Consider the following 26,015-nt stretch of genomic DNA (forward strand, 5'->3'; position numbering starts at 1 on the left):
GACTAATGTTTTACCTACCACAGATATTGGCCTTACTGGCCCACGGTAATCTTTACACCCCCGATTACAAATTGGCGTTATGCTAGTCCTTTTCCAATCCTTAGTTACCATTGTGTTTCCAATGATTCTTAAGCAAAATGAAATCATATGGGGAAATTTTTCAGACAAGAATCCAGAATATTTCACATTAACATCTTAATATAGCTACTAATAATTGTAAACCAGTGACCCTCAAGTGTTCAAACTGCTTTTTCACTTGGTTTGTTACCAGAGATCTCTAATTTTATGGTAAAGCCTGTGCAGATGGCAGTACATCTTTGTTTGCCCTGTTGCTACTGGTTGCAGATAAGTGAAATTGTTGTTGGTTTGATCATTAGCCTACCCCAAGTCGCCATTACCCTTTCATAGCAGCAAAATACTGACCAAGTCTCGAGTTTGAGACTGGATCTTCAGATCATCTCTTTATTCCTGTAATTAAATTCCAACAGCATCTGGAAAATGTTTTCTTCCAGAAACACCTTACAACTAGAACATATAAAGTATGAATTTATTGAGAATATCCCTTCATTCACAGTAGTGCTGTCTAATAGAAACTGTGGACTAGCCACAGGTGTGGCGATGGCGATACGGTTTAAACCACATGCATTCATTTTAGCAGAAAACGCCTTACATGCACTCATGCAATACAGGTAAATGTACTTCCCTTGTATATATTTACTCACATCTACCACCGTTCAGTAACGAAGGAAATGAAGCACTTAATAATCAAAACACATTTTTTATCATTTTACCAACAAACGCACAAAATGGTTCAAGTACACATACATAGACCATGCGGATATGAGTATTGAGATCAGATGCCCAATGACTTGTGTACGTTACTCATTTTTTATTTACTTATCAGAAATGCAATTGGTCACACCTGGATTCCCAATTAGCTACATGTGGCTAGCATATTATGTAACACTGATTTACAGTATTCTCTGCACGAAGTATAATAATTGAACGCATTTATTACTATTCACAGTACTCACCTAAGCTGTTTTGCATAGCTGATCTCAATATCTGTTCGATCCTTAACAAATTTGTTGTATCTTTCTACAAATTCAATTCCCCATTGTGTGTGTTTTTCCAAGTTGTCAAACTGATCCTGTAGGGCAGAGAAAGATTATAATAATTTTTTCCCTTTTGTCGTTTCAAGTCTTTTTTAATTGACATATATTTTCACTCATCCAATATCACATTTCTCAGAACAGATGCATTTATCCTTGGCATTACATTGTTTTACCCAGTTTTCATGTGGAAAATAAATATTCAGAATTACTAAGTCTTCTTTCTCATAGATGTTTATAAATAGTTTTACAGAAGGTGAAAAAAAAATCATATTTCCACATTTGCTTGGGAATGTAAATGTTCTCAGAATAACATACTGCATTCCTATACAGTACTGGAATATGGAATGCTGCACATTGCACTGGAGAACTACGCACACATTTCTAGATGAAGTGCTTTGGGCTTCAACTCAAAATCTTGGCTTCCACTTGGTAACAGATTCCCTTCTTTATTTTCAACCACAGTGCAGTCGAGCCAAGTGGTCAACAATGAGCCACGTAAATGAGTGAGAGAGCTGGAGACATTGTTTATAAGTATTTTTGATTTAAAATAAAAAGGGTACAAGTTTTTCCCTTTTAAGAAGCCACAATTTCTGTGCACCCTTATTAATCTTGGAGATCAGAAAACAAACCCTGTATTATGTTTCTGGAAATCTCAGTTTGTAATCAGGGCTCAATAGGGAAACACAAGTGAAGATTGATGTAATTTTTTTCACTGCAATGCATACATCAAGCTTTGCATCAAGCACAGTGCAAATTACTTTCCCCACAAACATTGGAAGAATGGGCAGCTTGAGTTATCAAGCAGATGCAGAGACAAAAAAGAGAGATGCAGTGGTCAAACGCAATGACTACTTGACACCAACATTCATCTCGGTACGAAACCTGTTGGGAGAGGTAAATGTGTTTGGGAATTTGAGCAATTGTCTCAACAGATTTTTCATTCGATTTCATGTCTGACGTTCAATTGCCAGTTTAATACAAGTTGCTACATTTCTTCAGGACTTAATAAATAATGCTTTAGTTCATTTCAGCAGTTTTTGGGACCAGCTAGATGTACCACAACACTCTTTTCCACTTTTAGTAGTTCCAATTTAATATTTGATTAGAATGTCACACTACAGAACAATTAAGAAAAATAATGAACCATGGACACATCATAGAATATCCATTAAGTGATGAAATAAAATGAAAGATTCTATTTTATATAATGGGCTGCATCCAACGCCTTCAACAAGATTTTCTACTAACTTTTTTTCCATAACGTCACCATACCAATTTAAATTTTACTTCCAATAGCACACTAGTGCATGAAGAAAATCATGCACTACACTTTCTCAACAACCTACAGGATAACATTGTGCAGTTCAACACAAAAATCTGTCATTTTATGTTATTGAGTTACATTATAATTGTGACATAAAACAAAACAATGTTATCAAACCCACTGTATAAATATTGCATTCAATGACTGCCCCCTGTGTGTCCTCTAGTTGCTGGCTAGTAGTTAATGATTCATAACTTAGTGACTGGTAGGTTCTTAAAAGCATATTTTGGCTAGAAATTGCAATGAAAATATTAAGATGCAAACTTTTAATGCCTTCATATGAAATTCCTGTCTCAACTACTTTAAAACAGCAATGGAATTTCATATGAAACTCACTGTTGGTACACCAATACCCACACAGCCTAATTCAAAGGCCTTCATTTTCCTATCAAGCCAAGAAAGAACTGTTCATTGAAGATAAACATAAAATAGGTTCTGTAATGTATATACCTTTAAGGGGGGGGGACTATGTTTTACAGCTCATGTATACTGCAGTACCGGCAGTGACCACACCTGTATATAACACTGAGTAGTAATCTGTACAGTTCAGTTGCAGTTTGAGCCACGTTGAGTAAACACCTGTTGTACCGTTCTCCGCAGTCCGTTTCTTATTATACACGGACGTAACAGGTTCAGTCAGAACCATCTACTGAGGGATATATATGACTAAGTAGACTGGTTTCTGGAATAAGAGCCTTTGAGCCAATTAAAAGAATTATCGACATTTGATTTATCCACCTCTCCAACTTCTGCTCTAGGATATAACCGTCTCAATCATATACAACAGACTCATCATTATACTACTAAATGCAACGGATTGTCGTCTCCCCCACCATCCTCAAACACGAGAGACATAACATATGTGCTGTGAAAAGCAGGAAAAAAAGAGAAAACATCATACAATGCTACTTTTTTCTGACCTGGATCCAGAAATTCACAAGCAGCTGCCAATCTGCAAAGTTCCCTTACTAAACAGCAATTTAACTCTGGTCGACTTCAGGCAGAGCTTACTATGGAAATTGGATTTTATGGCCTTTAAGGGACAGCTTAAACGTGGCTCTATATCAGCAACACAATATACAATATATCCCAACAAGCTTCGGTAAAACTGTTAGAAATAGCAACAAGTACTGTCCCAATTATTCATCTTCCTCATTTTGATTAATTACTTGCAAAGCCACTTCTAGATATAGTTATTCATAATCACAAAAGCATTTAAGAAATAAAGACTTCACATGATCCTGGTGTGAAGTTTACTGGAGGTACAAAGACCTGGGGGGGAAAAGGCATTTTGTTTAAAGACTTAAAATTATGAAATTAGGTGTAAAAATGAAAATCATGCAGAACTTTTTCATTCAACGGTAATAGATTTGTGAAATAAATCACCAATGAAGGCCATTCATGCAAGCCAACAGTATAAATAGGTTCAAGAGACAATCAGATACATCTGAGAGAAGTGTTAAAGGATATATTGAAAAGGTAGGTAGGTTTGATCTATGAACAAGGATAGGGTTGTTCAACAAAGTGGCCTTCTTGTTCCTAAAATTTTTCTTTTCTAACTCAACCAAATAGCTGCACATACAGCAATATTTTTTACTGAATGGGAGCCGAAAATATGAAAAAAATGGAAATTTCCCACTGTTCTATTTGTTTGTGGACCTCAGCCTTGAATCTATACTTTAACATAGATGCCACAAATTCAACGAGAGGTGAAAACTGCTAACATCCTCAGCAATCAGGTTAGAATAACCTGTTAACTTTGTAGTTTATAATTTTAGATGCTAAAATAATTATGTAAAATAGGGAAGCAGTCAGTGCCCACTGGAAGGAGCACTTCGAAGATCTCCTTAACCACGACTCTGTCTTCGACGCGAGTGTCTTCAACTCCATCCCACAGCATGCTACCCACCACCATCTCAGCACAACCCCAGCCCGGCACGAGGTTGAAAAGGCCATCCGACAACTTAAGAACAACAAGGCCTCAGGAGCAGATGAAATCCCCGTCGAGGCACTAAAGCATGGCGGAGAAGCACTACTGGCGCGAATTCATGAACTCATTTCTCTTATCTGGAAGGAGGAGAGCATGCCAGGGGATCTTAGAGACGCCGTAATTGTAACCATCTTCAAGAAAGGTGACAAGTCCGATTCCGGTAATTACAAAGGAGTTTCCCTGCTATTTGCCACAGGGAAAGTCATCGCAAGAATCCTCCTCAATCGCCTTTTCCCAGTGGCTGAAGAGCTCCTCCCAGAGTCGCAATGCGGATTCCGCCCACTAAGGGGCACAATGGACATGATCTTCACCGCACGTCAATTACAAGAGAAATGCAGGGAACAGCACCAACCACTGTACATGATCTTCTTTGATCTCACAAAGGCCTTCAACACTGTCGACCGTGAGGGATTATGGAGTGTCCTCCTCAAATTCGGCTGCCCTCAAAAGTTTGTCACTATCCTCCGCCTGCTTCACAACGACATCCAAGCCGTGATCCTGACCAACTGTTCCGCCACAGACCCAATTCACGTACAAACCGGGGTCAAGCAAGGCAGTCTCATCACACGAACGCTCTTCTCAATCTTCCTTGCTGCAATGCTCCATCTCACCTTCAGTAAGCTCCCCACTGGAGTGGAGCTAATTTACAGAACAAACAGGAAACCGTTCAACCTCCATCGCCTCCAGTCCAGATCCAAGGTCGTCCCATCCTCTGTCGTCGAATTACAGTATGCAGACGATGCTTGCGTCTGCGCTCACTCGGAGGTCGAACTCCAAACCATCGTAAACACCTTCACCGAAGCATACGAGAGCATGGGCCTTACACTAAACATCCATAAGACAAAGGTCCTCTACCAACCTGCCCTCGCCACACAGTACTGCCCCCCGATTATCAAAATCCACGACAAGGCCTTGGACAACGTGGACCACTTTTCATACCTCGGGAGCCTACTGTCAACAAGGGCAGACGTCGACGACGAAGTCCAACACCGCCTTCAGTGTGCCAGTGCAGCCTTCGGTCGCCTGAGGGAGAGAGTGTTTGAAGACCAGGACCTCAAACCCGGCACTAAGCTCTTGGTCTACAGGGCAGCAGTGATACCTGCCCTGCTGTATGCCTCAGAGACATGGACCATGTACAGCAGGCACCTCAAAGCACTGGAGAGGTACCACCAACGCTGCCTCCGCAAGATCCTGCAAATCCATTGGCAGTATAGGCGCACCAACGTCAGTGTTCTCGCTCAGGCCAACATCCCCAGCATCGAAGCTCTGACCACGCTCAATCAGCTCCGATGGACAGGTCACATTGTCCGCATGCCCGATACGAGACTCCCAAAACAAGCGCTCTACTCGGAGCTCCGGCATGGCAAGAGAGCCCCAGGTGGACAGAGGAAACGCTTCAGGGACACCCTCAAAGCCTCCTTGAAAAAGTGTAACATCCCCACCGACACCTGGGAATCCCTGGCCCAAGGCCGCACAAAGTGGAAGAGAAGCATCTGGGAAGGCGCCGAACACCTCGAGTCTCTTCGCCAGGAGCAAGCGGAAGCCAAGCGTAGGCATTGCAAGGAGCGCACGTCAACCCAAGCACCCCACCCACCCGCCCTTTCAACCACCGGCTGCCCCACCTGTGACAGAGGCTGTAGGTCCCACATTGGACTCATCAGTCACCTGCAAACTCATTTTTAATGTGGAAGCACGTCATCCTCAGTTCCGAGGGACTGCCTAAGAAGAAGACGACATCACACCAGTAAGAAAAATAACAGAAAATGCTGGAAATACTCAGCAGGCCAGGCAGCATCCGTGGAGAGAGAAACAACATTTCAGGTCTGGGACCCTTCATCAGAACTGGAAAAAGCTGGAAATCTAACATATTAAGCAGGTGCAGAGACAGGGGGGGTGGGTTTAGGAGGGGAGGAAGGAATTGAAAGAACATGCTGTGAAAATGTTGCAAATGGGAATGGCAAAATCATACTGCATGAAAAATGGGGACAGGAATTATTATCTGAAATTGTTGAACTCTATGTTGAGTCCGGCAGGCTGTCCAGTGCCCAATCGAAAGATGAGCTGTTCCTCGAGCTTACGTTGAACTTCATTGGAACAATGTAATAGGCTTGAGGACAGAGAGATCAGAGTGGGAGTGAATGGAGAATTAAAGTGACAGGCGACCGGAAGCTCAGGGTCACCCTTACGGACTGAACGGAGGTGTTCCGCAAAGCGGTCGCCCAATCTGCGTTTGGTCTCCCCAATGTAGAGGAGACCGCATCAGGAGCAGCGAATACAGTATATTAAATTGCAAGAAGTGCAAGTAAATAGCTGTTTCACCTGGAAGGGGTGTTTGGGGCCCTGGACAGTGGGAAGGGAGGAGGTAAAAGGGCATGGGTTGCATTTCCTGCGCTTGCACAGGAAGGAGCCAGGTGAAGGAGAAGGGCTGTTGGGGGTGATTGAGGAGTGGACGAATGTGTCGTGGAGGGAGCGGTCCCTTCGGAATGCTGAAAGGGGAGGTAAGGGGAAGATGTTTGGTGGTGGGATCACGTTGGAGGTGGCGGAAAATGATCCCTTGAATGTGGAGGCTGGTGGGGTGAAAGGTGAGGACAAGGGGAACCCTGTCGTGGTTCTGGGGGGGGGGGGGGGGGGGGGCAAGTGCGGGAAATAGAACGGACATGGTCAAGGGCCGTGTCAACCACAGTAGGCGGGAATCCTCGGTTGAGGAAAAAGGAAGACATGTCAGAAGCACTGGTATGGAAGGTGGCATCGTCCGAACAGACACAGCGGAGACGGAGAAACTGGGAGAATGGAATAGAGTCCTTACAGGAAGCGGGGTGGGAGGAAGTGTAGTCCAGGTAGCTGTGGGAGTCGGTGGGCTTGTAGTGGATGTTTGTCGAAAGCCGATCGTCAGAAATGGAGACGGAGAAGTCAAGGAAGGGAAGGGAAGAGTCAGAGATGGACCATGTGAAGGTGAGGGAAGGGTGGAAATTGGAAGTAAAGTGAATGAACTTATCTAGTCAGCTACCTCAACATGACTGAGCAGCAGTGCCAAAGGAGGCTCAAACTTTTGCGAGAGGTAGTGGGTGACATCTGCGTAATGCTGCAGAAAGACCTGGAGCCCAGAGGAGCAGGTGGACACCCCTTATCAATGGCCGTCAAAGTCACCACCGCACTCAACTTTTTTGCTTCAGGCTCATTCCAGGGATCAGCAGCAGACATCAGCAGCGTCTCCCAGGCGGCCGCGCACACTTGCATCACGCAGGTAACCGATGCCCTCTGCCATCGTGCACAATCACATCCATTTCTCCAAGGATCAAGCCAGTGTAACTGCGTGTTTGGTTGGGTTTGACAATCTGGCAGGCTTTCCAAGGGTGCAGGGCATCGTTGATCGCACACGTGGCCCTTAAGGCACCCCATCACAATCCAGGTATTTTTGTCAACCGTAAGGGCTTCCACTCCCTCAACGTACAGCTGGTGTGTGACCACAAGAAGGACATTTTGCATGTTTGTGCCAAGTACCCTGGCAGTTGCCATGACTCCTTCATCCTGCGCCAGTCTCGTGTGCCTCCGCTCTTCAGTCCGCCAGACCAACTTAACGGATGGCTACTTGGAGACAAGGGCTATCCCCTGCAGTGGCTACTGACGCCGTTGAGGAGCCTATGCAACGAAGCCGAGGAGCGCTACAACTTGAGCCACATGTCCACCAGATCCATAATCGAGCAAACCATCGACTTGCTGAAAATGCGCTTCAGATGCCTGGATAGATCAGGTGGAGCCTTGCAGTACTCAGCAGCCAGGGTCTCCAGAATCATCCTGGTTTGCTGTGCACTTCACAGAGGCACACCAACCAGCGCCAGCAGCATGCGAGCACATTGCTGGCCAGGATGCAAGGCACGCACTCATCTTGGCCAGATTTGCTTAGCCTAGCCAATCAAGCACTTTTGCCTCGCAGCTTCTTACCAGAGCATCAACAATGGCCAAGAACCTGCGGTTCCTACCACTCTGATCACCATACTGACAATTGCAAGTCATCCTAAGCCCTCAATGTGGAAGCCCCATTAGTCATATGACACACGCCACAACTACAACAGTTGACAGAGTTTTTAATGACAATAGCCAACTGATGGCTTTTCAACATTAAACATAACATTTCACCCAAGTGACTACCCTTGTGACTACTTGTGCATTACCTTCCTCTTACACGTGCTCCTACGTGGTGCTTCCCCTGTGGCTTCAGCAAAGGGCATAAGGTTTGCAGTCTGCAGAAGAAGCAAGGCTGCTTGCAGGCCTTAAATCCAGCAGCACTGATGAAGTAATCGGAGGCGACTTTCAGGATGGAAAGACTAAGTGGGCCAGGGGTTCCCATACGCTGGAAATCAATTGCCCAAATAGGGGAAAATCGCATATTTTTCCCACATCAAATTGGAGTCGGGTGGCTAACACGAAAAGCGGCTGACACGCCCCCAACCCGCACCAATGGCAAAATTTGAGCCCTGTGTGTCTGTCTTCACGGAAGGTGCAAAAAACTTCCCGGAAATAGTGGAGAACCAAGGGTCTAACGAGAATGAGGAACTGAAAGAAATTAGTATTAGTAAAAAAATAGTACTGGAGAAATTAACGGGACTGAAAGTCAATAAATCCCCTGGACCTGATGGCCTACATCCTAGGGTTTTGAAAGAGGTGGCTAGAGAGATAGCAGATACATTGGTTGTCATTTTCCAAAATTACAAAGATTCTACAACGGTTCCCGCGGATTGGAAGGAAGCAAATGTAACCCCACTATTTAAGAAAGGAGGGAGCGAGAAAACGGGGAACTACAGACCAGTTAGCCTGACATCAGTAGTAGGGAAAATGCTAGAATCTATTATTAAGGACGTGCTAACAGGGCACTTAGAAAATAATAATAGGATTGGGCAGAGTCAACATGGATTTATAAAAGGGAAATCGTGCTCAACGAATCCGTCAAGATTTTTTGAGGTTGTAACTAGCAGAATAGATAAGGGGGAACCAGTGGCTGTGGTGTATTTGGATTTTCAGAAGGCATTCGATAAGCTGCCACACAAGAGGTTATTAAACAAAATTAGGGCTCATGGGATTGGGAGTAATATACTAGCATGGATTGAGGATTGGTTAGCAGACAGAAAACAAAGAGTAGGAATAAACGGGTCATTTTCGGGTTGGCAGGCTGTAACTGGTGCGGCACCGCAAGGATCAGTGCTTGGGCCTCAGCTATTCACAATCTACATCAATGATTTGGATGAGGGGACCAAATGTAATATATCCAAGTTTGCTGATGATACAAAGCTTGGTGGGAATGTAAGTTGTGAGGAGGATGCAAGGAGGCTTCAATGGGATATAGACAGGCTAAGTGAGTGGGCAAGAACATGGCAAATATAATGTGGAGAAATGTGAAGTTATCCACTTTGATAGGAAAAAGAAAGTTTTTTTTTTTTTTTTTTAAATGGAGAGAGATTGGGAAATGTTGGTGTTCAGAGGGACCTGGGTGCCCTTGTACACAAATCACTGAAAGATAACATGCAATTAGGAAAGCAAATGGTATGTTGGCCTTTATTACAAGAGGTTTTGAGTATAAGAGTAAAGACGTCTTACTGCAATTACATAGGGCCCTGGTGAGACCACACCTGGAGTATTGTGAACAGTTTTGGTCTCCTTATCTAAGGAAGGATATAATTGCCATAGAGTGCAATGAAAGTTCACCAGACTGGTTCCTGGGATGGGGGGATTGTCCAATGAGGAGAGATTGAGTAGACTAGGCCCATATTCTATAGAGTTTAGAAGGATGAGAGGTGATCGCATTGAAACATACAAAATTCTTACAGGGCTTGACAGGGTAGATGCAGGGAGGATGTTTCCCCTGGCTGGAGAGTCTAGAACCAGGGGTCACAGTCTCAGAATAAGGGGTCGGCCATTTAGGACTGAGATGAGGAGAAATTTCTTCAGAGGGTGGTGAATCTTTGGAATTCTCTGCCCCAGAGGGCTGTGGAGGCTCAGTCGTTGAGTATATTCAAGACAGAGATCGATAGATTTTTGAATATTAAGGGAATCAAAGGATATGGGTATAGTGCAGGAAAGTGGACATGAGGTAGAAGATCAGCCATGATCTTATTGAATGGTGGAGCAGGCGTGAAGGGCCAAATGGCCTTCTCCTGCTCCTATTTATGTTCTTATGTTCCAACATTTTCGATTTTGATTTCAGATTTCCAGCAGTCATTTTTATTCCCGATCGAATGCAAAACAGACAGACAAGGATGGCAATCACTTCCAATTACAATACACAGGAATATCCAGTGACGAACTGCTGAATTTTCTGTTTCTGGGCTTCACTATTTGAATGACTTTAAATGTTATGTATACTAGAAAAAGAAATGTAACTGAAGAAACATGTTTGCCACAATACAAAACTAAAAAAATTGAAGTCAGGTGTGGGGAATTTCTGCAAAATGCATCAGTTCACTTTCAGTAAACAAATCATTTTGCAATTTCAGAAAGAAAACTGGTACTCTCCAGAAATGTCATGACCAGTTTGGACAGGCATGTAATTGAAAATGCTTCTCATTGATATTGTTTTACACTTGTACACAACTCTGGCAATTTGCCATGTTATAAAGAAATTAATGATATACATGGGCCTGCTGACTGTTGGTTTCATAGCTATTGACAAATTTTCAAAAAGTACTTTTAAAATACCAATTACAAGAAATGTTAAATAAGAGAAAAGTTAACTGTCCTAGAAGGTTAAGTTAATCGTTGCTGCTAAGGAATCAACTGCTTCAGTATAGTTTGCAGTGCACTGTAGCACCAATACAGTAGCCCGACAGAGCCACAGAATTTTGTTTGTTCTCGGGATGTAGGTCACACTGGCAAGGGAACATTTATTCCCAATCCCCAGTTGCCGAGGGCTTTAAAAGTCAACTACCAACTGCAGGATTGGAGTCACACGTAGGCTAACAGGGCTGGGGTGGCAGGTTCCCATCCCTGAATGATGTTAATGAACCAGCTGGGTTTTACAGCAATCTGCCACTTTCATGGTTACTTCTGGTTCCAGCCCTCAAATTACTAGATTTATTGAATTCAATTTCAGAACCCACGGTAGGATTTGAACTCTGAGCCACGGAGTTGCTAGTCCAGTACCATACCCACCACATTACCATACCCCTATGCAGCTTCAATTGCCTTAGTTCACAGAGTTATTCATCTCAGTTGCATTGCTGTGAGGAAATAGCAAGCTGTAGTCAGGCACTTTCCCACTAAGAGAGGAAACGAACTGACTACGAGTTGGAGCTCGCCTACTCTTGTACACCTCCACAGCAGCCAAAGAGCTGAAGAGACAACGGAAGTGGTCTTCTACCCACCCTCGTGGCAGAAATGTGCTGCAAGGAAAGAAAGAAGTGGGTGGGGGAGGGGGAAGAGATAAGCAGGAAACTAAACTGTTGCAGCAGAGAAAGGTTTAACCGTAATAACATGAACAATTTCTTTTAGTGAGGATCTTCAATGGCCTAAATATTTTTCTAATGTTCTGAGGCAAGTGCTAAGGCTCGTCAACTAATATATTTTATAAATGTTCTCATTAGCAATAATTCAAATTTTCCTAATTTTACATTCACACTGAGCCCTGCAACGTTCAGCTTCCGTGAGAACACCACGTTTTAAATTATTTAATCAATGAGGAAAGTATTAACAGACATTGTGTTGGCAATCAGACTACCACCAATGAACACATTGGGAGACAGAACCAAATCAACTTAAATGGTCACTACAATCACAGCTACTTCTGCAGTGTCGAATGCCACAACACTCATCACTTGTAAGCACAGCAAATTCATCTACACTTCTGCTAACACAGTCTAACTTTTTCCCTTTTTTCTTCCATTTATCTCCATGGTAAACACAGTAAATTTGCTTCTGCATTATTCAGTTACAAATATTTTACTTATCGCCTGAATGGTTCAGTTGAGACCAAAGAAGTCCAAGGTTCAATTTCCAGTCAGTGCTAAGTTATCTGGTCGCAGTCAAAGCAGCAGTTGCCGCTACAATTAGTCTCAGCACTCCAGGGCTGAGAGCAGTAATCACCCAAGGATCTCAGTGCTGATGGCTGTCAAATGCCCCTTTGCTGGAAAGTGCAGTTGTGAATATTTGATTGAGGACAGGATCAAGCTTAGCAGTTTTACTCCCCACAGTGGAATAGCCTAGAAACACTCACACATGAAAAATGGCTCCTTGGGTAAGGTACCGAAAGCATCCAGCGCTTATAAAACCATACTCTAACATGACTCAACACCAGTCATGGAGAAGAGAGAAAATTGTCAGAATTTTTTTTTCAATTTACTGTTATATGCCATATGTATCTTGCATTAATCACACTGAATTATCACACAGGTTTAATATTATGGTAAATTATATGGAATATACAACAAATCTGCCATAGTGGTCTGTGTTGGACTAGCAGGTTGAGCAGCTAGCTGGCAGATGTGGTTCAAAATATAAAAATGTGAAGTAATATATTTTGGAAGTTGCAATAGGAAAAGGAAATATATCTTAAAAGTTAAGATTTTAAATGGAGCAGAGGTGCAGCAAGATCTTGGTTGCAAACAACAGGTAATTTGAGGTGGCAACACAAGTAGATAAGGCCATTAAAAAGGCCTGGTTTTGTGCCTGGAGGCAGGGAGTACAAAAGCAAGGAGGTAATGTTAAATTTGTACAAGATGTCAACTCAGCTGCAGCTGCAGTATTTTGTTCATTTTGGGTAGGCCATTGGAGGAAAGGTATACAAGTAATGGAAAAGTTACAGCGTAGATTCACGGGAATGTCACTGATGACGAGGGATTACATTTATGAAGAGAATTAGGGCTTTTTCACTGAAGCCCAGTAGATTAAAATGTGCAAAAGTAAACTACTACGGATGCTGGAAATCTGAAATACAAACAGAAAATGCTGGAAATATTCAGGTCAGGCAGCACCTGTGGAGAGAGAGCGAGAGAGAGAGAGAGAGAGAGTGTTAACATTTCAGGTCCATGACCTTCCGTCAGAACGGGTAAAAGTTAGAGATGTAACAGGTTTTAAGCACGTACAGAGGCTGGGAAAGGGGGGGGGGGGGGGAGGGAGGAAAGAACAAAAGGGAAGGTCTGTGATAGGGTGCAAGGTAGGAGAGATTAAATGACAAAAGGGAATATCCAACAAGAGTCCCACAAATAACAGAAAATGCTGGAAAAACTCAACAGGCCAGGCAACATCCGTGGAGAGAGAAATAGAGTCAACGTTTCAGGTCGAAACCCTTTGTCAAGACTGAAAAGGCACCGGAAATGAAACAAATTAAAAGGCCAGTTTGGGGGCTGGGAGAGAACAAAAGAGACATGAAGAGGTATTCAAAACGAGATGGTGATAGGACTAGTGGAGACAAAAGACGGCTCTAGATTAGGTGTGAAGTGCGCTGGCAGAATGGGAGACAGCTGCCATGTGGGAGAGGAAAAAAAAGGGGGGGTGGGGGGAAAGGGCCAAAACAAAGATGTGGATAAAAAATATAAGTAAAAATGTAATGGGGGCCGAGGTTAAGATCTGAAGTTGTTGAACTCGATATTGAGTCCGGAAGGCTGTAAAGTGCCTAATCGGAAGATGAGGTGCTGTTCCTCGAGCTTACGTTGAGCTTCCGTGGAACAATGCAAGAGGTCAGAGTGGGAATGGAGCGGTGAATTAAAATGATAGGCGACCGGAAGCTCGGGGTCACCCTTACGGACTGAACGGAGGTGTTCCGCAAAGCGGTCACCCAATCTGCGTTTGGTCTCCCCAATGTCGAGGAGACCACATCGTGAGCAGCGAATACAGTATACTAGATTGCAAGAAGTACAAGTAAATCGCTGTTTCACCTGGAAGGGGTGTTTGGGGCCTTGGACAGCGGGAAGCGGGGAGGTATAAGGGCAGGTGTTGTTTCTCCTGCACTTGCACGGGAAGGTACCGGGGATGATAGAGGAGTGGACTAGGGTGTCTCAGAGGGAGCAGTCCCTACGGAATGCTGAAAGGGGAGGGGAGGGGAAGATGCGTTTGGTGCTGGGATCACGTTGGAGGTGGCGGAAATGGCAGAGGATCATCCGTTGAATGTGGAGGATGGTTGGGTGAAAGGTGAGGACAAGGGGGAACCCTATCGTGGTTCCGGGAGGGAGGGGCAGGGGTGAGGGCAGAAGTGCGGGAGATCGAATGGACACAGTCGAGGGCCGTGTCAACCACGGTAGAGGGGAATCCTCGGTTGAGGAAAAAGGAAGACGTGTCGGAAGCACTGGTGTGGAAGGTGGCATCATCGGAGCAGATGCGGCGGAGATGGAGAAACTGGGAGAATGGAATAGAGTCCTTACAGGAGGCGGGGTGTGAGGAAGTGTAGTCCAGGTAGCTGTGGGAGTCAGTGGGCTTGTAGTGAATGTTGGTCAATAACCTATCCCCAGAGATGAAGACGGGGAAGTCAAGGAAGGGAAGGGAAGCGTCAGAGATGGACCATGTGAAGGTGAGGGAAGGGTGGAAATTGGAGGCAAAGTGAATGAAATTGTCCAGTTCAGGGCGAGAGCAGGAAACGGCACCGATACAGTCAATGTACCGGAAAAAGAGGTGAGGGAGGAGACCCAAGTAGGACTGGAACAAAGAGTGTTCCACATATCCCACGAAAAGGCAGGCATAGCTAGGACTCATGCGGGTACCCATAGCAACACCTTTGATTTGGAGGAAATGAGTGGAGTCAAAGGAGAAGTTGTTCAATGTGAGAAAAAGTTCAGCCAGGCGGAGGAGGGTGGTGGTGGATGGGGACTGGTCGGGCCTCTGTTCAAGGAAGAAGTCACACAAGATACTCTGGTGAAATCTTTAAATGACTGCACCGGTGGCAGAAACCTGGCAGGTTACCGGTTTGTCCTTCTGGCTCAAGCTGGTGAAAAGAATGGGAAAACCAAGAAAGACTCAGAACAGGGAGGTAAAATAACACCTAAAATATGTAAAAATACAAAACGATTGATACCGACAGTACCCATGGAAATATCTGGAACATATGCAATATTTAATCTGTAATGGAAAAGATTCTTTTAATGCAAAATAGGTCAAATGAGCTTATTACTATTACTGATCTGAAAGGCTGGTACATAAAAATGCTAACCACAGCTTCTTCACAAATGATTTTGCAACTACTGTACAAAGCACCCAACAAATGTTCTGCAAAACAGCCACATTGCAATGCATTTCTGAGGATTTAATTGCTGGGGATGTTACAATGTGTGTCTAATTCTAGGTAACACAACTTTGAAAAATTGGTCAGTTTAATAAAATTCAAACATTAATCGTATGTGCATGTGTGTTTTTCAGAAGAGGTACAACTCATCAACCTTACATTCTCATTCAGTTATCACAACTTGTACAATATATGACATTTTCAATACAAAAAAGTCCTCGACACTCAACACACAAGTCACCCACCACAGGGATAATCTGAAAAGGTCACAGCACGAGTGAAAAATTTAGCCTTCGAAGACAACAAAATGGTTCTTTTTCCTAAGAGACAGATACTTTAAATGATCAAAAACAAAATGTGTTTGCAATCTTAAGAATTTTTTTATTTTTCAAATGCAGGCTTTAAAACAGTCTGCATTCAACACATTGCTACTTGTATTGATAATGTTATCAAGAATATAAGATAACATTCTGCTGCGCTAGCCATCATTAAGGTCAATTCTAAACTGAAATTCACAAAATCTAAATTCTGCAGCACTCTTCAAAAGTGTTTCAATACAAAATCAAATTGATACAAGTGTTTAGTCTCTGTAATAACTTACATTACAGAATGATTTCCCTAAACTAAGTGATAAAGTTGTTTTTTGGAGGAAGTACAGCAGTTTGATATATTATAAAAAGGATATCAAATATCTTCTCAACTCAGATGGTATAAGATTACAAAGAACTGCCACAATGTACAGCTTACGCATTCCTACAAATTACTTCCTCACTTTACCTTTGTAATGCTCCAACAGTCTCCCATCTTTACATCGACCATTGCCGCAGTCAGGGATGCATGGCAAAAATCTTGATCATATTACTTCAAATCAGAAACACCCTAAATAAGACAGGAAGTCGTCTGCTTCACAAGTGTACCTGCAACTAACTCGATCATGACCTAAACCCAGTGGTATGATTCTACCTCTCTTCATGGCCAATCAATGTAAAAACTGCAGCAGCATGTGCCTGACCACATCCTGTAATGATCTCGCTTCAAGCACATTTTAAACCACATAGCTCAAATAGCAGACAGTTACTGAGCTATAGTGCCTGGAGCAATTACCATTTAAAATCAAAGTGCAGCTCAAATTCAGAATTACCTAGGTTCTTCCTCTCCAGCCTATTTTATTTTTCAACAATTACAAACTGCAACGTCACAAACTACGAAGTGAATAGAGAGAAAGAAAAAAGGGATGAGGCATTTTTATAGAGCAAACTAAAGTAGTAGAAAAGGGGGGCATAGTAATGTGAACTTTTCTACATTTTTGTTGATAATATGCTTCTCCCACCAAAATACATCCAACTATTACATTTGAAAAGCATATTCATTATGCTAATAAGAATCAAATATTTTTAAATATGTAAATTAGGTCGACTGGGAAAATAGGGATTATTACAATTCAAAAGCAGAAGTAAAATCTTGACAAAAGGGGAGAGACAAGTATACTTATTACACTGGGAGCAAGCATGTTAATAGGAAACGAGCGGATCGTGTGCAATGCTGGTTTTACAACCGGCCTGATTTTACTCTCCAGAGAAGAGAGAGACAGACAGAGAGAGAGTACACGGACTTGCATAAACCGTGGAGCATACAATATGGCCACTACTTTATCAAAATAACACAAACTGATGTTTAGGGGCGCAAATTGCACTGTTCAATTCATTGTTTTTAGAGTTATGTTTTAAGAGAACTAGAAAAATTCGAGATGAAACAAAGTAGTGTTAAGTTTTAGCTCAGTGGGTAGTACACTCGCTTCTGAGTCAGAAGGTTGTGGGTTCAAGTTCCACTCCAGGGACTTGAGCACATAAAGCTAGGCTGATGTTGTGTTTTTGAATTGTCCCACATAGCTTGGGATGTGCAATGCACTATGGGAAAGAGAGTGCATGGAGTTGAGAAGAACCCCTTGAGAGTAATGGCTGCAAACTGAACTCTGTCTCCTGCGCACTCTTTTAATTGTTATACAAGGTTATCAAACTCGAGATATAACAAAAGTGGCGACGAGGACGTCTGAACTTACGTGGCTCTGCTGTGCGGAAGATAGTCGGGTTTTACGTGTTAAAACTGTTATTTTTGCCGTGGACAGTTAATTAAAGTGAGGCTGGCTCGAGGATAAAGGAGCTTGCAATGGCGGGAAGACGAGACGACGTATAAGGTACTAACGACTTGAGGAAGGGGAGGAAAAGCAGTGAGTAAATCGGGAAGGACATTTATTCAACTGTGAAACGATCTGTGAATTGAAGCACTAAATAACTGATAGTGATTTTAGTTGAGTTCAACATTGGAAGGATCCTTAGTGAATGATAATTAGGAGCCTGAGAAAAGGAAAATGGCTGGAATTATTGGTAACATTGGACCGTTTGATGAGAATGTCGAACAATGGAGCTCATACACAGAACGATTTGAATACTTCACACAAGCAAATGACATTGGAGGGAACAAAGTAGTACCTACATTGTTAAGTGTGATGGGACCAAAGACTTTCAATCTTTTGCGTACTTTAGTGCATCCAGAGAAACCAGGGACTAAACAATATAGCGAAATTGTGGAGATGCTAAAAGGGCATTTTTCACCCAAACCCCTAGTCATAGCTGAGAGGTTTAGGTTCCACAGGCATAACCAGGAAGAAGGAGAAACAGTGACCATGTTTGTTGCTGCACTAAAAAGACTATCAGAGCACTGTGAGTTTAATGACGTGCTAAATGATACTATAAGAGACAGGCTAGTGTGTGGTATGAGAACTGAAGCCATACAGATGAGACTATTAACGGAGAATAATCTGACTCTACAAAAGGCCATTGAAATCAGTATTTCCATGGAATTGGCAGCAAAGGAAGCTCAACAGTTTGGTGCAACAGAAAAAGTGCACAAAGAAAGAACAGAGAGCCAAGGGCCATGCTTCCGTTGTGGCAGAACAGGGCATCTTGCGTCTGCATGCTGGTGTGTGGACATGGATTGCCACAGCTGTGGTAAAAAGGGACATAGTCAGCGCGCATGCAGAAATAAAAAGGACATAGAGAAAACGTCAAAGATGGAAGGAAGAAAAAAAACATGCAGACAAAAGACAAAGAAGCATGTCCGCTCTGTCGAACAGGACAAAACAGAGGCAAGTGACACTTCAGAGGAGGAACGATTACTGAATGTGCTGACTGTAGCTGGGGATTCGCATGGCTACTGGGTCTCACCCTTGCTAGAGGGGCAGCCTGTGCGAATGCAGATCGATACCAGGGCAGCAGTATCTCTTATGTCAGAGACAGTCTACAAAAAGACATTAAAGCACCTTTCACTTCAACCAGCTAACATAGTGTTAAAGACATATACCGGTGAAGGAGTAACCGTGAGAGCTATCACTGAGGTCACAGTTCAGTTGAATGGACAAACTAGGAAGTTACCACTCTACGTAGTTAAAGGAGACTACCCCTCCCTGCTGGGACGTTCGTGGATGGAGAGAATAAAATTAGACTGGTCATCAGTTTATATGATGTCACACAACGATCCAGGCTTACCCGCCATCTTAAAGAAACACGCAGAAGTCTTTAATGGAGAACTGGGTAGCATGAAAGATATTACTGTGAAGCTTCGTATTAAGCAGGATAGCAAACCCAAGTTCATGAAGACATGACCCGTACCTTATGCCATCAGACCAAAAGTCGAGGCTGACTTAGAAGCCCTAGTTGAAAGCGGAGTACTGGAACCAGTCAGCGTGAGTGAATGGGCAATGCCCATCGTACCAGTGCTCAAGAAAGGGGGTGGAGTTAGGATATGTGGAGATTTTAAAGTAACTGTTAACCCTGTATCGTCAGTGGAGCAATATCCGCTTCCCCATATTGATGATTTGTTTGCAGGACTTGCTGGGGGCCAGAAGTTTAGTACAATTGACCTCTGTCAAACCTACCTGCAAATGCATGTGGATGAACAGTCACGAGAAATGCTGACTTTTGTGACGCACAAGGGCCTATTTAGGTATCGTCGACTCCCTTTCGGAACTACATCAGCTCCAGCGCTTTTCCAACGTGCTACGGACCAGATCCTTGGTGGATTGCCTGGAGTCCAGTGCTACTTAGATGATATCTTAGTTACTGGGTGTGATGACCAAGACCATCTGCGTAACTTGGGCGCAACGCTACAGAGACTGAGGGATTACGGACTCAGAGTTCGCAGGGATAAATGCGATTTTTTTCAGGCATCAGTTGAGTATCTCGGTCATGTGATCGATGCCACAGGCCTTCACAAGGCACCGTCCAAGACCAAGGCAATCGTGGATGCCCCAGCACCTGAAAATATCAGCCAGCTGCGTTCTTTTCTAGGGTTACTGAACTACTATGGACGGTTCATACCGAACCTAGCCTCGATGCTGAGGCCGCTGCATTGGTTGCTATGTAAAGACAAGAAGTGGGGATGGACTAACAAGTGCCAGGAGGCGTTCATGACAGCAAAGGACAGGCTCCTGAAGTCAGTGGCTTTGACGCATTTTAACCCTTCATTACCAATACAGTTAGCTTGCGATGCATCGTCATATGGTGTGGGAGCGGCCGTTTCTCATATCATGCCAAACGGAGAAGAGAAGCCGATAGCATTCGCATCTAGGACTTTGAACAGAGCTGAAACTAACTACACCCAAATAGAACGAGAAGCACTGAGCATCGTTTTTGGCGTTCGCAAGTTTCACCAATATTTGTACGGGAGACAGTTTACCCTACTAACAGATCACTGCCCTCTCACAACCATCTTCGGGCCATATACAGGGATTCCGTCACTTGCTGCAAGCAGAATGCAACGGTGGGCGCTGCTGTTGTCTGCACACACATTTGACATTAGATATCGCAAGTCTGACCTGCATGGCAACGCCGACGGTCTTTCCAGGTTGCCGCTGCCCGTCACCAAGCCTATGACGCGTAGCATGGACATCTACTATTTTAGGCAGGTGGAGAACGCACCTGTTACTTCGACACAGGTCCGACGAAACACCAGAAATGACCCAGTGTTGTCTGCAGTGCTGGACATTATCGTCAGGGGCAAGCTTGACAGCGATGACCCAAACCTGAAACTATATCTCTTCAGGAGAAACGAACTGTCGGTGTAGTCTGGATGTTTGCTGTGGGGGAGGAGAGTGGTTATTCCACCATCGCTGCGGAAACCAGTGTTACAGCAACTACACTGCGGGAATGGTTCGTATGAAAGAATTAGCGAGGAGCTACTTCTGGTGGCCGGGTATGGATGGACAGATTGAGGACGAAGCTAAAACCTGTTCCTCATGTCAGAGAGTTCGTAATGTGCCACAGCTTGCACCTCTTCACCCCTGGGACTTTCCGGAGGAAGCATGTGATGCGCTATCAATTCTAATAAAAGGCTAGGCAGAGTTCAGAACAACAGGCTTTTATTAACTACTGAATTGCACTTCAGACAGATCAGGACTATGCCTCCAGTGGACGACCGAATGCCGGGAGCTGCCATGCGGCCGCTCTTATACTCGGTAGCCCAGGGGCGGAGTCAGCTGAGGCATAGTCAGGCACAACAGTGAAACAAGAGTGAACGACAACAACACAACAACAGTGAACACAGTGAACTACAGTGGTTTACCACAGCATGGCACTGCATTCATGTAGACTTTGCAGGTCCATTCGAGGAGAGAATGTTCCTGGTGGCTGTTGACGCACAAAGTAAGTGGCCAGAGGTTGTTATAATGAGGTCTACCACCGCTGAGAAGACCATCGAAAAGTTAGGTGAGGTGTTCAGCTGATTTGGATCTCCGATGCAACTTGTCTCAGACAACGGTCCACAGTGGGTGTCACAAGAAATGGCTACATTCCTGCAGGTGAATGGCGTACAACATATCAGGGCTGCACCATACCACCCTGCGACCAATGGTCTAGCCGAGAGGTTTGTTCAGACCATGAAACACTCTCTAAAGGCATCGCAAGGCCAGGGAATGCTTCATCAGCGCCTGAATAGTTTCCTGTTGAGTTACAGGAACACACAACATGCGACCACAAAAGCATCACCTGCCACTCCACTGCTCAAGAGAGCTACGAACCAACTTCGACCTGCTGAAACCGCCAAAGGTGAAAGACGTGGTACAGTATCAGGAGGACAAGCAGATCAAGTGACGTGAACAACGCTCCAAAGACAGAGTCTTCAGTCCAGGTGAACATGTGTTGGCATGAACTACAGTGGTGGACCTAAGTGGGTTCCTGCTACTGTTATTGCACAGACTGGTCCAGTATCCTACACTGTACAGATACCCGAGGACATTGTCTGGAAGAGACACACCGATCAGCTTCTATGAAGTGCAACAACACCCACTGAACCACCAACAGCAGTTTATCTGCTATTGGGTGACGCTGTGGGTCATCCGCCTTCTACACCGAGAGGCTCACCTTCTGAGGAAGCAGCCGTTTCAGTCCCTATCGCATCAGCAAGGGAGACCTGTATACAGGCACCTCAGCCGCCTACACCTGTGTTGGCGTCACCTGTGAGAGACAATGAATTGGAGAGCCAGGTTGACTGCCGGTATCCTACCAGAGAGCGGCAGGCCCCTATACGTTTGAACTTATAGTTCAGAGGCTTACCCTTTATCTGGGGCAGAATAATCCCCATGGGTATAGCCATGGTTGGAGGAAGTCTACCCTCACTCCCAGGTTATTGTGTTTTATTGTGTTTTAGAAACATAGAAATGTAGAAGATAGGAGCAGGAGTAGGCCATTTGGCCCCTCGAGCCTGCTCCGCCATTCAATGCGATCATGGCTGATCATCCAAATTCAGTACCCAGTCCCTGCTTTCTCCCCATACCTCTTGATCCCTTTAGCCTTAAGAAATATATCCAACTCCTTCTTGTATATATTTAATGTATTGGCCTCTACTGCCTTCTGTGGTAGAGAATTCCACAGGTTCACCACTTTCTGGGTGAAGAAATTCCTCCTCATTTCTGTCCTAAATGGCCTCCCCCTTATCCTTAGACTGTGACCCCTGGTTCTGGACTCCCCGACCATCGGGAACATCCTTCCAGCATCTAGTCTGTCCAGTCCTGTCAGAATTTTATAAGTTCCAATGAGATCCCCTCTCATTCTTCTGAACTCCAGAGAGTACAAGCCCAGTCGACCCAATCTCTCCTCATACGTCATTCCTGCCATCCCAGGTATCAGCCTGGTTAATCTTCGCTGAACTCCTTCCATGGCAAGAACATCCTTCCTCAGATAAGGCGACCAAAACTGCACACAATACTCAAGGTGTGGTCTCACCAAGGCCCTGTACAACTGCAGCAAGACATCCTTGTTCCTGTACTCAAACCCTCTTGCTACGAAGGCCAACATGCCATTTGCCTTCTTAATTGTTTTAATCGTGTTTTAAAAATTGTGGTTCTATTAGGACATCTAATGTAAGAGGGGAGATGTTGTGTATTTGATTTGTCCCACATAGCTTACCGTAGTTGGGATGTGCAATGCACTATGGGAAATAGAGTGCATCGAGTTGAGAAGAACCCCTTGAGAGTAATGGCTGCAAACTGAACTCTGTCTCCTGCGTACTCTTTTAATTGTTATACAAGTAAGGTTATTAAGCTCTTCAGATATAACAGCTGACACCTCAGTGCAGTGCTGAGGGAGTACCGCACTGTCGGAGGTGCCGTCTTTCAGATGAGACGTTAAACCGAGGCCCCGTCTGCCCTCTCAGGTGCACGTTAAAGATCCCATGGCACTATTTCGAAGAAGAGCGGGGGAGTTCTCCCCGGTGTCCTGGCCAATATTTATCCCTCAACCAACATAACAAAAACAGATTATCTGGTCATTATCACATTGCTGTTTGTAGGAGCTTGCTGTGCGCAAATTGTCGGCCACGTTTCCCACATTACAACAGTGACTGCACTCCAAAAGTACTTCATTGGCTGTAAAGCGCTTTGAGACGTCCAGTGGTCATCAAAGACGCTATATAAATGTAAGTCTTTTTTTTTTAATTTAAAAAAATAAGGAAATACAATCTCAACAATCTTGGAAGGACTGAATTATGAACTTCATGTGGAAGAAACATAAGAGATTTATCTCTCATTTGTACTTCCTTCGGTCTCAGTTCTTCCTCTGTTCCCTAGCTGCCGACTTCATCACTCTCCCTGGCAACTGTCTGAGGCTGAACCAGACTGTTCGCAATCTTGGTGTCATATTTGACTCCGAGATGAGCTTCCGACTACATGTCCGCGCCATCAAGACCGCCTAACTCCACCTCCGTAACATTGCCCAACTCCACTTGTGCCTCAGCTCATCTGCTGCTGAAACTTACATCCATGCCTTTGTTACCTCTAGACTTGACTATTCCAACTCTCTCCCAGCCAGCCTCCCACAGTCTACCCTCTGTAAACTTGAGATCATCAAAAACTCTGCTGCCCGTGTCCTAACTTGAGCCAAGTTCTGTTCACCCATCACCTCGCTGACCTACATCGAGTCCTGGTTAAGCAACGCCTCAATTTAAAAATTCTCATCCTTGTTTTCAAATTCGTCCACGGCCTCACCCCTCCCTATCTCTGTAATTTCCTCCAGCCCTCCAACCCTCCAAGTTATCTGCGCTGCTCCAATTCTAGCCACTTGAGCATCCCCGATTTTATCGCTCCACCATTGGCAGCCGTGCCTTCAACTGCTAAGGCCCTAAGCTCTGGAATTCCCTTCCTAAACTTCTGTGCCTCTCTACCTCTCTTGCCTCCTTTAAGACGCTCCTTAAAATCTACCTCTTTGACCAAGCTGTCACCTGCCCCAATATCTCCTTATTTGGCTTGGTGTCAAATTTTGTTTGATAATGCTCCTGTGAATGCCTTGGGATGTTTTACTATGTTAAAAGGTGCTATATAAATACAAGCAGTTGTTGTTGTCTTATTATAAACATTAATGCTAAATTTCTTAGATTATTTTCAGAGCAATAAATGCCACAAAATAAATGTCTAGTTTTGGTGGCTGAAACAATCTGAAGAAGCAAAACAAAAATAGCAGCAGCATGCGACAACAATGAAACTTCATGGACAGAAAAACGATAGCACTGACACCCCGGCAATCCGAAAGCAGCCTGTAATATTTATTACACCTCCTGTTCGGTTAGAAAACCTTGACCCAATTTTCCTGACATTCATCACTAGTTATGAACAAATCTATAATGGCCTTTTTTTTTAAAAATAAACTAACAACCATAAAAATCTGAAGAACATTTTTATGCCAGTGTCACCCCAATATAAAACCACATTAAAATGAAGGAATCATATTTATTAGTGTGAATTGTAAACCACATTTGACTGTAGTGACTTGAGAAATGTAACATCACTCAATAGGCAATGTATTGGAAGCCCTGAAATCTAAACGTAGAACCTCAAGATTCAATCAGCAGCCAAATTTATTTGTGCTAGACCCGTAAATTACATTATCTCAATACTTAAGTTAGGTCCATTTTTCTCCCATTTTCAGCAACATGCCGTGGTAAATGATGACCATTAAAGTTTTTTCTGAAGACAATTACAAATTATCTCTAAAAACTATCCCAAGACTGGGACAGTGAAAACAACACAATTTTTGTGGGATGCTGAAATTACTAACTTTACAGATTTATAAAATACACTGTATATATTAATAGCAGATCCGCTCAGAGTTAATTTTAAAAAATCACTTGCCCAAAATTAACATTTTTCTGACACCAGATAAAAACCAGAAATTGGTCTCAAGTTGCAACTTGGGTTTTTTCCTCGAGTCATGTCCATACTTTACCACTTAGTTAATATATGGACTTTCCCCTAATAAATGTAACTGTGAAAATGCTGGAAAAAAAAGTTCCTTTTTTTAATCTATTACATCTGTTTTTTCTGTTTTACATCACATCACAATACTCCTCAGATTTTCTTGGCATTATTCAAACAAACGTGAGAGTGCAATTACAATCACTGCAACATTCCTTTGAATAGGTCACACAGGGGGAATGCTGGAAATGCACACTACTGTGACCTTATTTTCAGTCCATTCACAACAGCTGAAATGCACAAGTCAATGCCAAATATGCCAAGGCCCCAGTTGCAAGGTGCTCAGACTGGCTCCAAGGGGTTCTTGGCCAGTACTTAATGGGTTCCTCAATGAAGCAAGAAATTACCTAAAAGCCAGTGCTCCAAAGTGATATACATTAACAGCAGACCGTTCAAACTATGAGGTGTTTAAACTGACTATTATAGAATCATACAGCCCAGAAGGCGGCCATTTGCACATCGTGCCTGAGCCGGCTCTCTAACGGAGCTGTCCAATTAGTCCCACTCCTCTGCTCTTTCCCTTTTGCCCTACAAGTTTTCCCTTTTTAAGTGTATATCCAATCCTCTTTTGAAAGTTACCATTGAAT

The 26,015-nt window shown here is 43.7% G+C and overlaps 1 protein-coding gene across 1 annotated transcript in view; it reads right to left on the minus strand.

The window, feature by feature from the left end:
- Positions 1-16,535, minus strand: part of LOC147101679 (formin-binding protein 1-like) — a 94,056-nt gene extending 77,521 nt beyond the window's left edge. Inside the window, exons 1-2 of the mRNA XM_085965465.1 lie at positions 16,407-16,535; positions 1,035-1,150 (exon numbers count right to left, since the gene is read on the minus strand). Coding sequence (XP_085821591.1) covers positions 1,035-1,150; positions 16,407-16,448 — 158 coding nt within the window. The 5' untranslated portion in view covers positions 16,449-16,535. The remainder of the gene's footprint in view (positions 1-1,034; positions 1,151-16,406) is intronic.
- Between the last annotated feature and the right edge of the window lie 9,480 nt (positions 16,536-26,015).

Source organism: Somniosus microcephalus, chromosome 23 (assembly GCF_052327205.1).
Source record: "Somniosus microcephalus isolate GS21.2 chromosome 23, FLI_Smic_1.0, whole genome shotgun sequence".
NCBI classification, from domain to species: domain Eukaryota; kingdom Metazoa; phylum Chordata; class Chondrichthyes; order Squaliformes; family Somniosidae; genus Somniosus; species Somniosus microcephalus.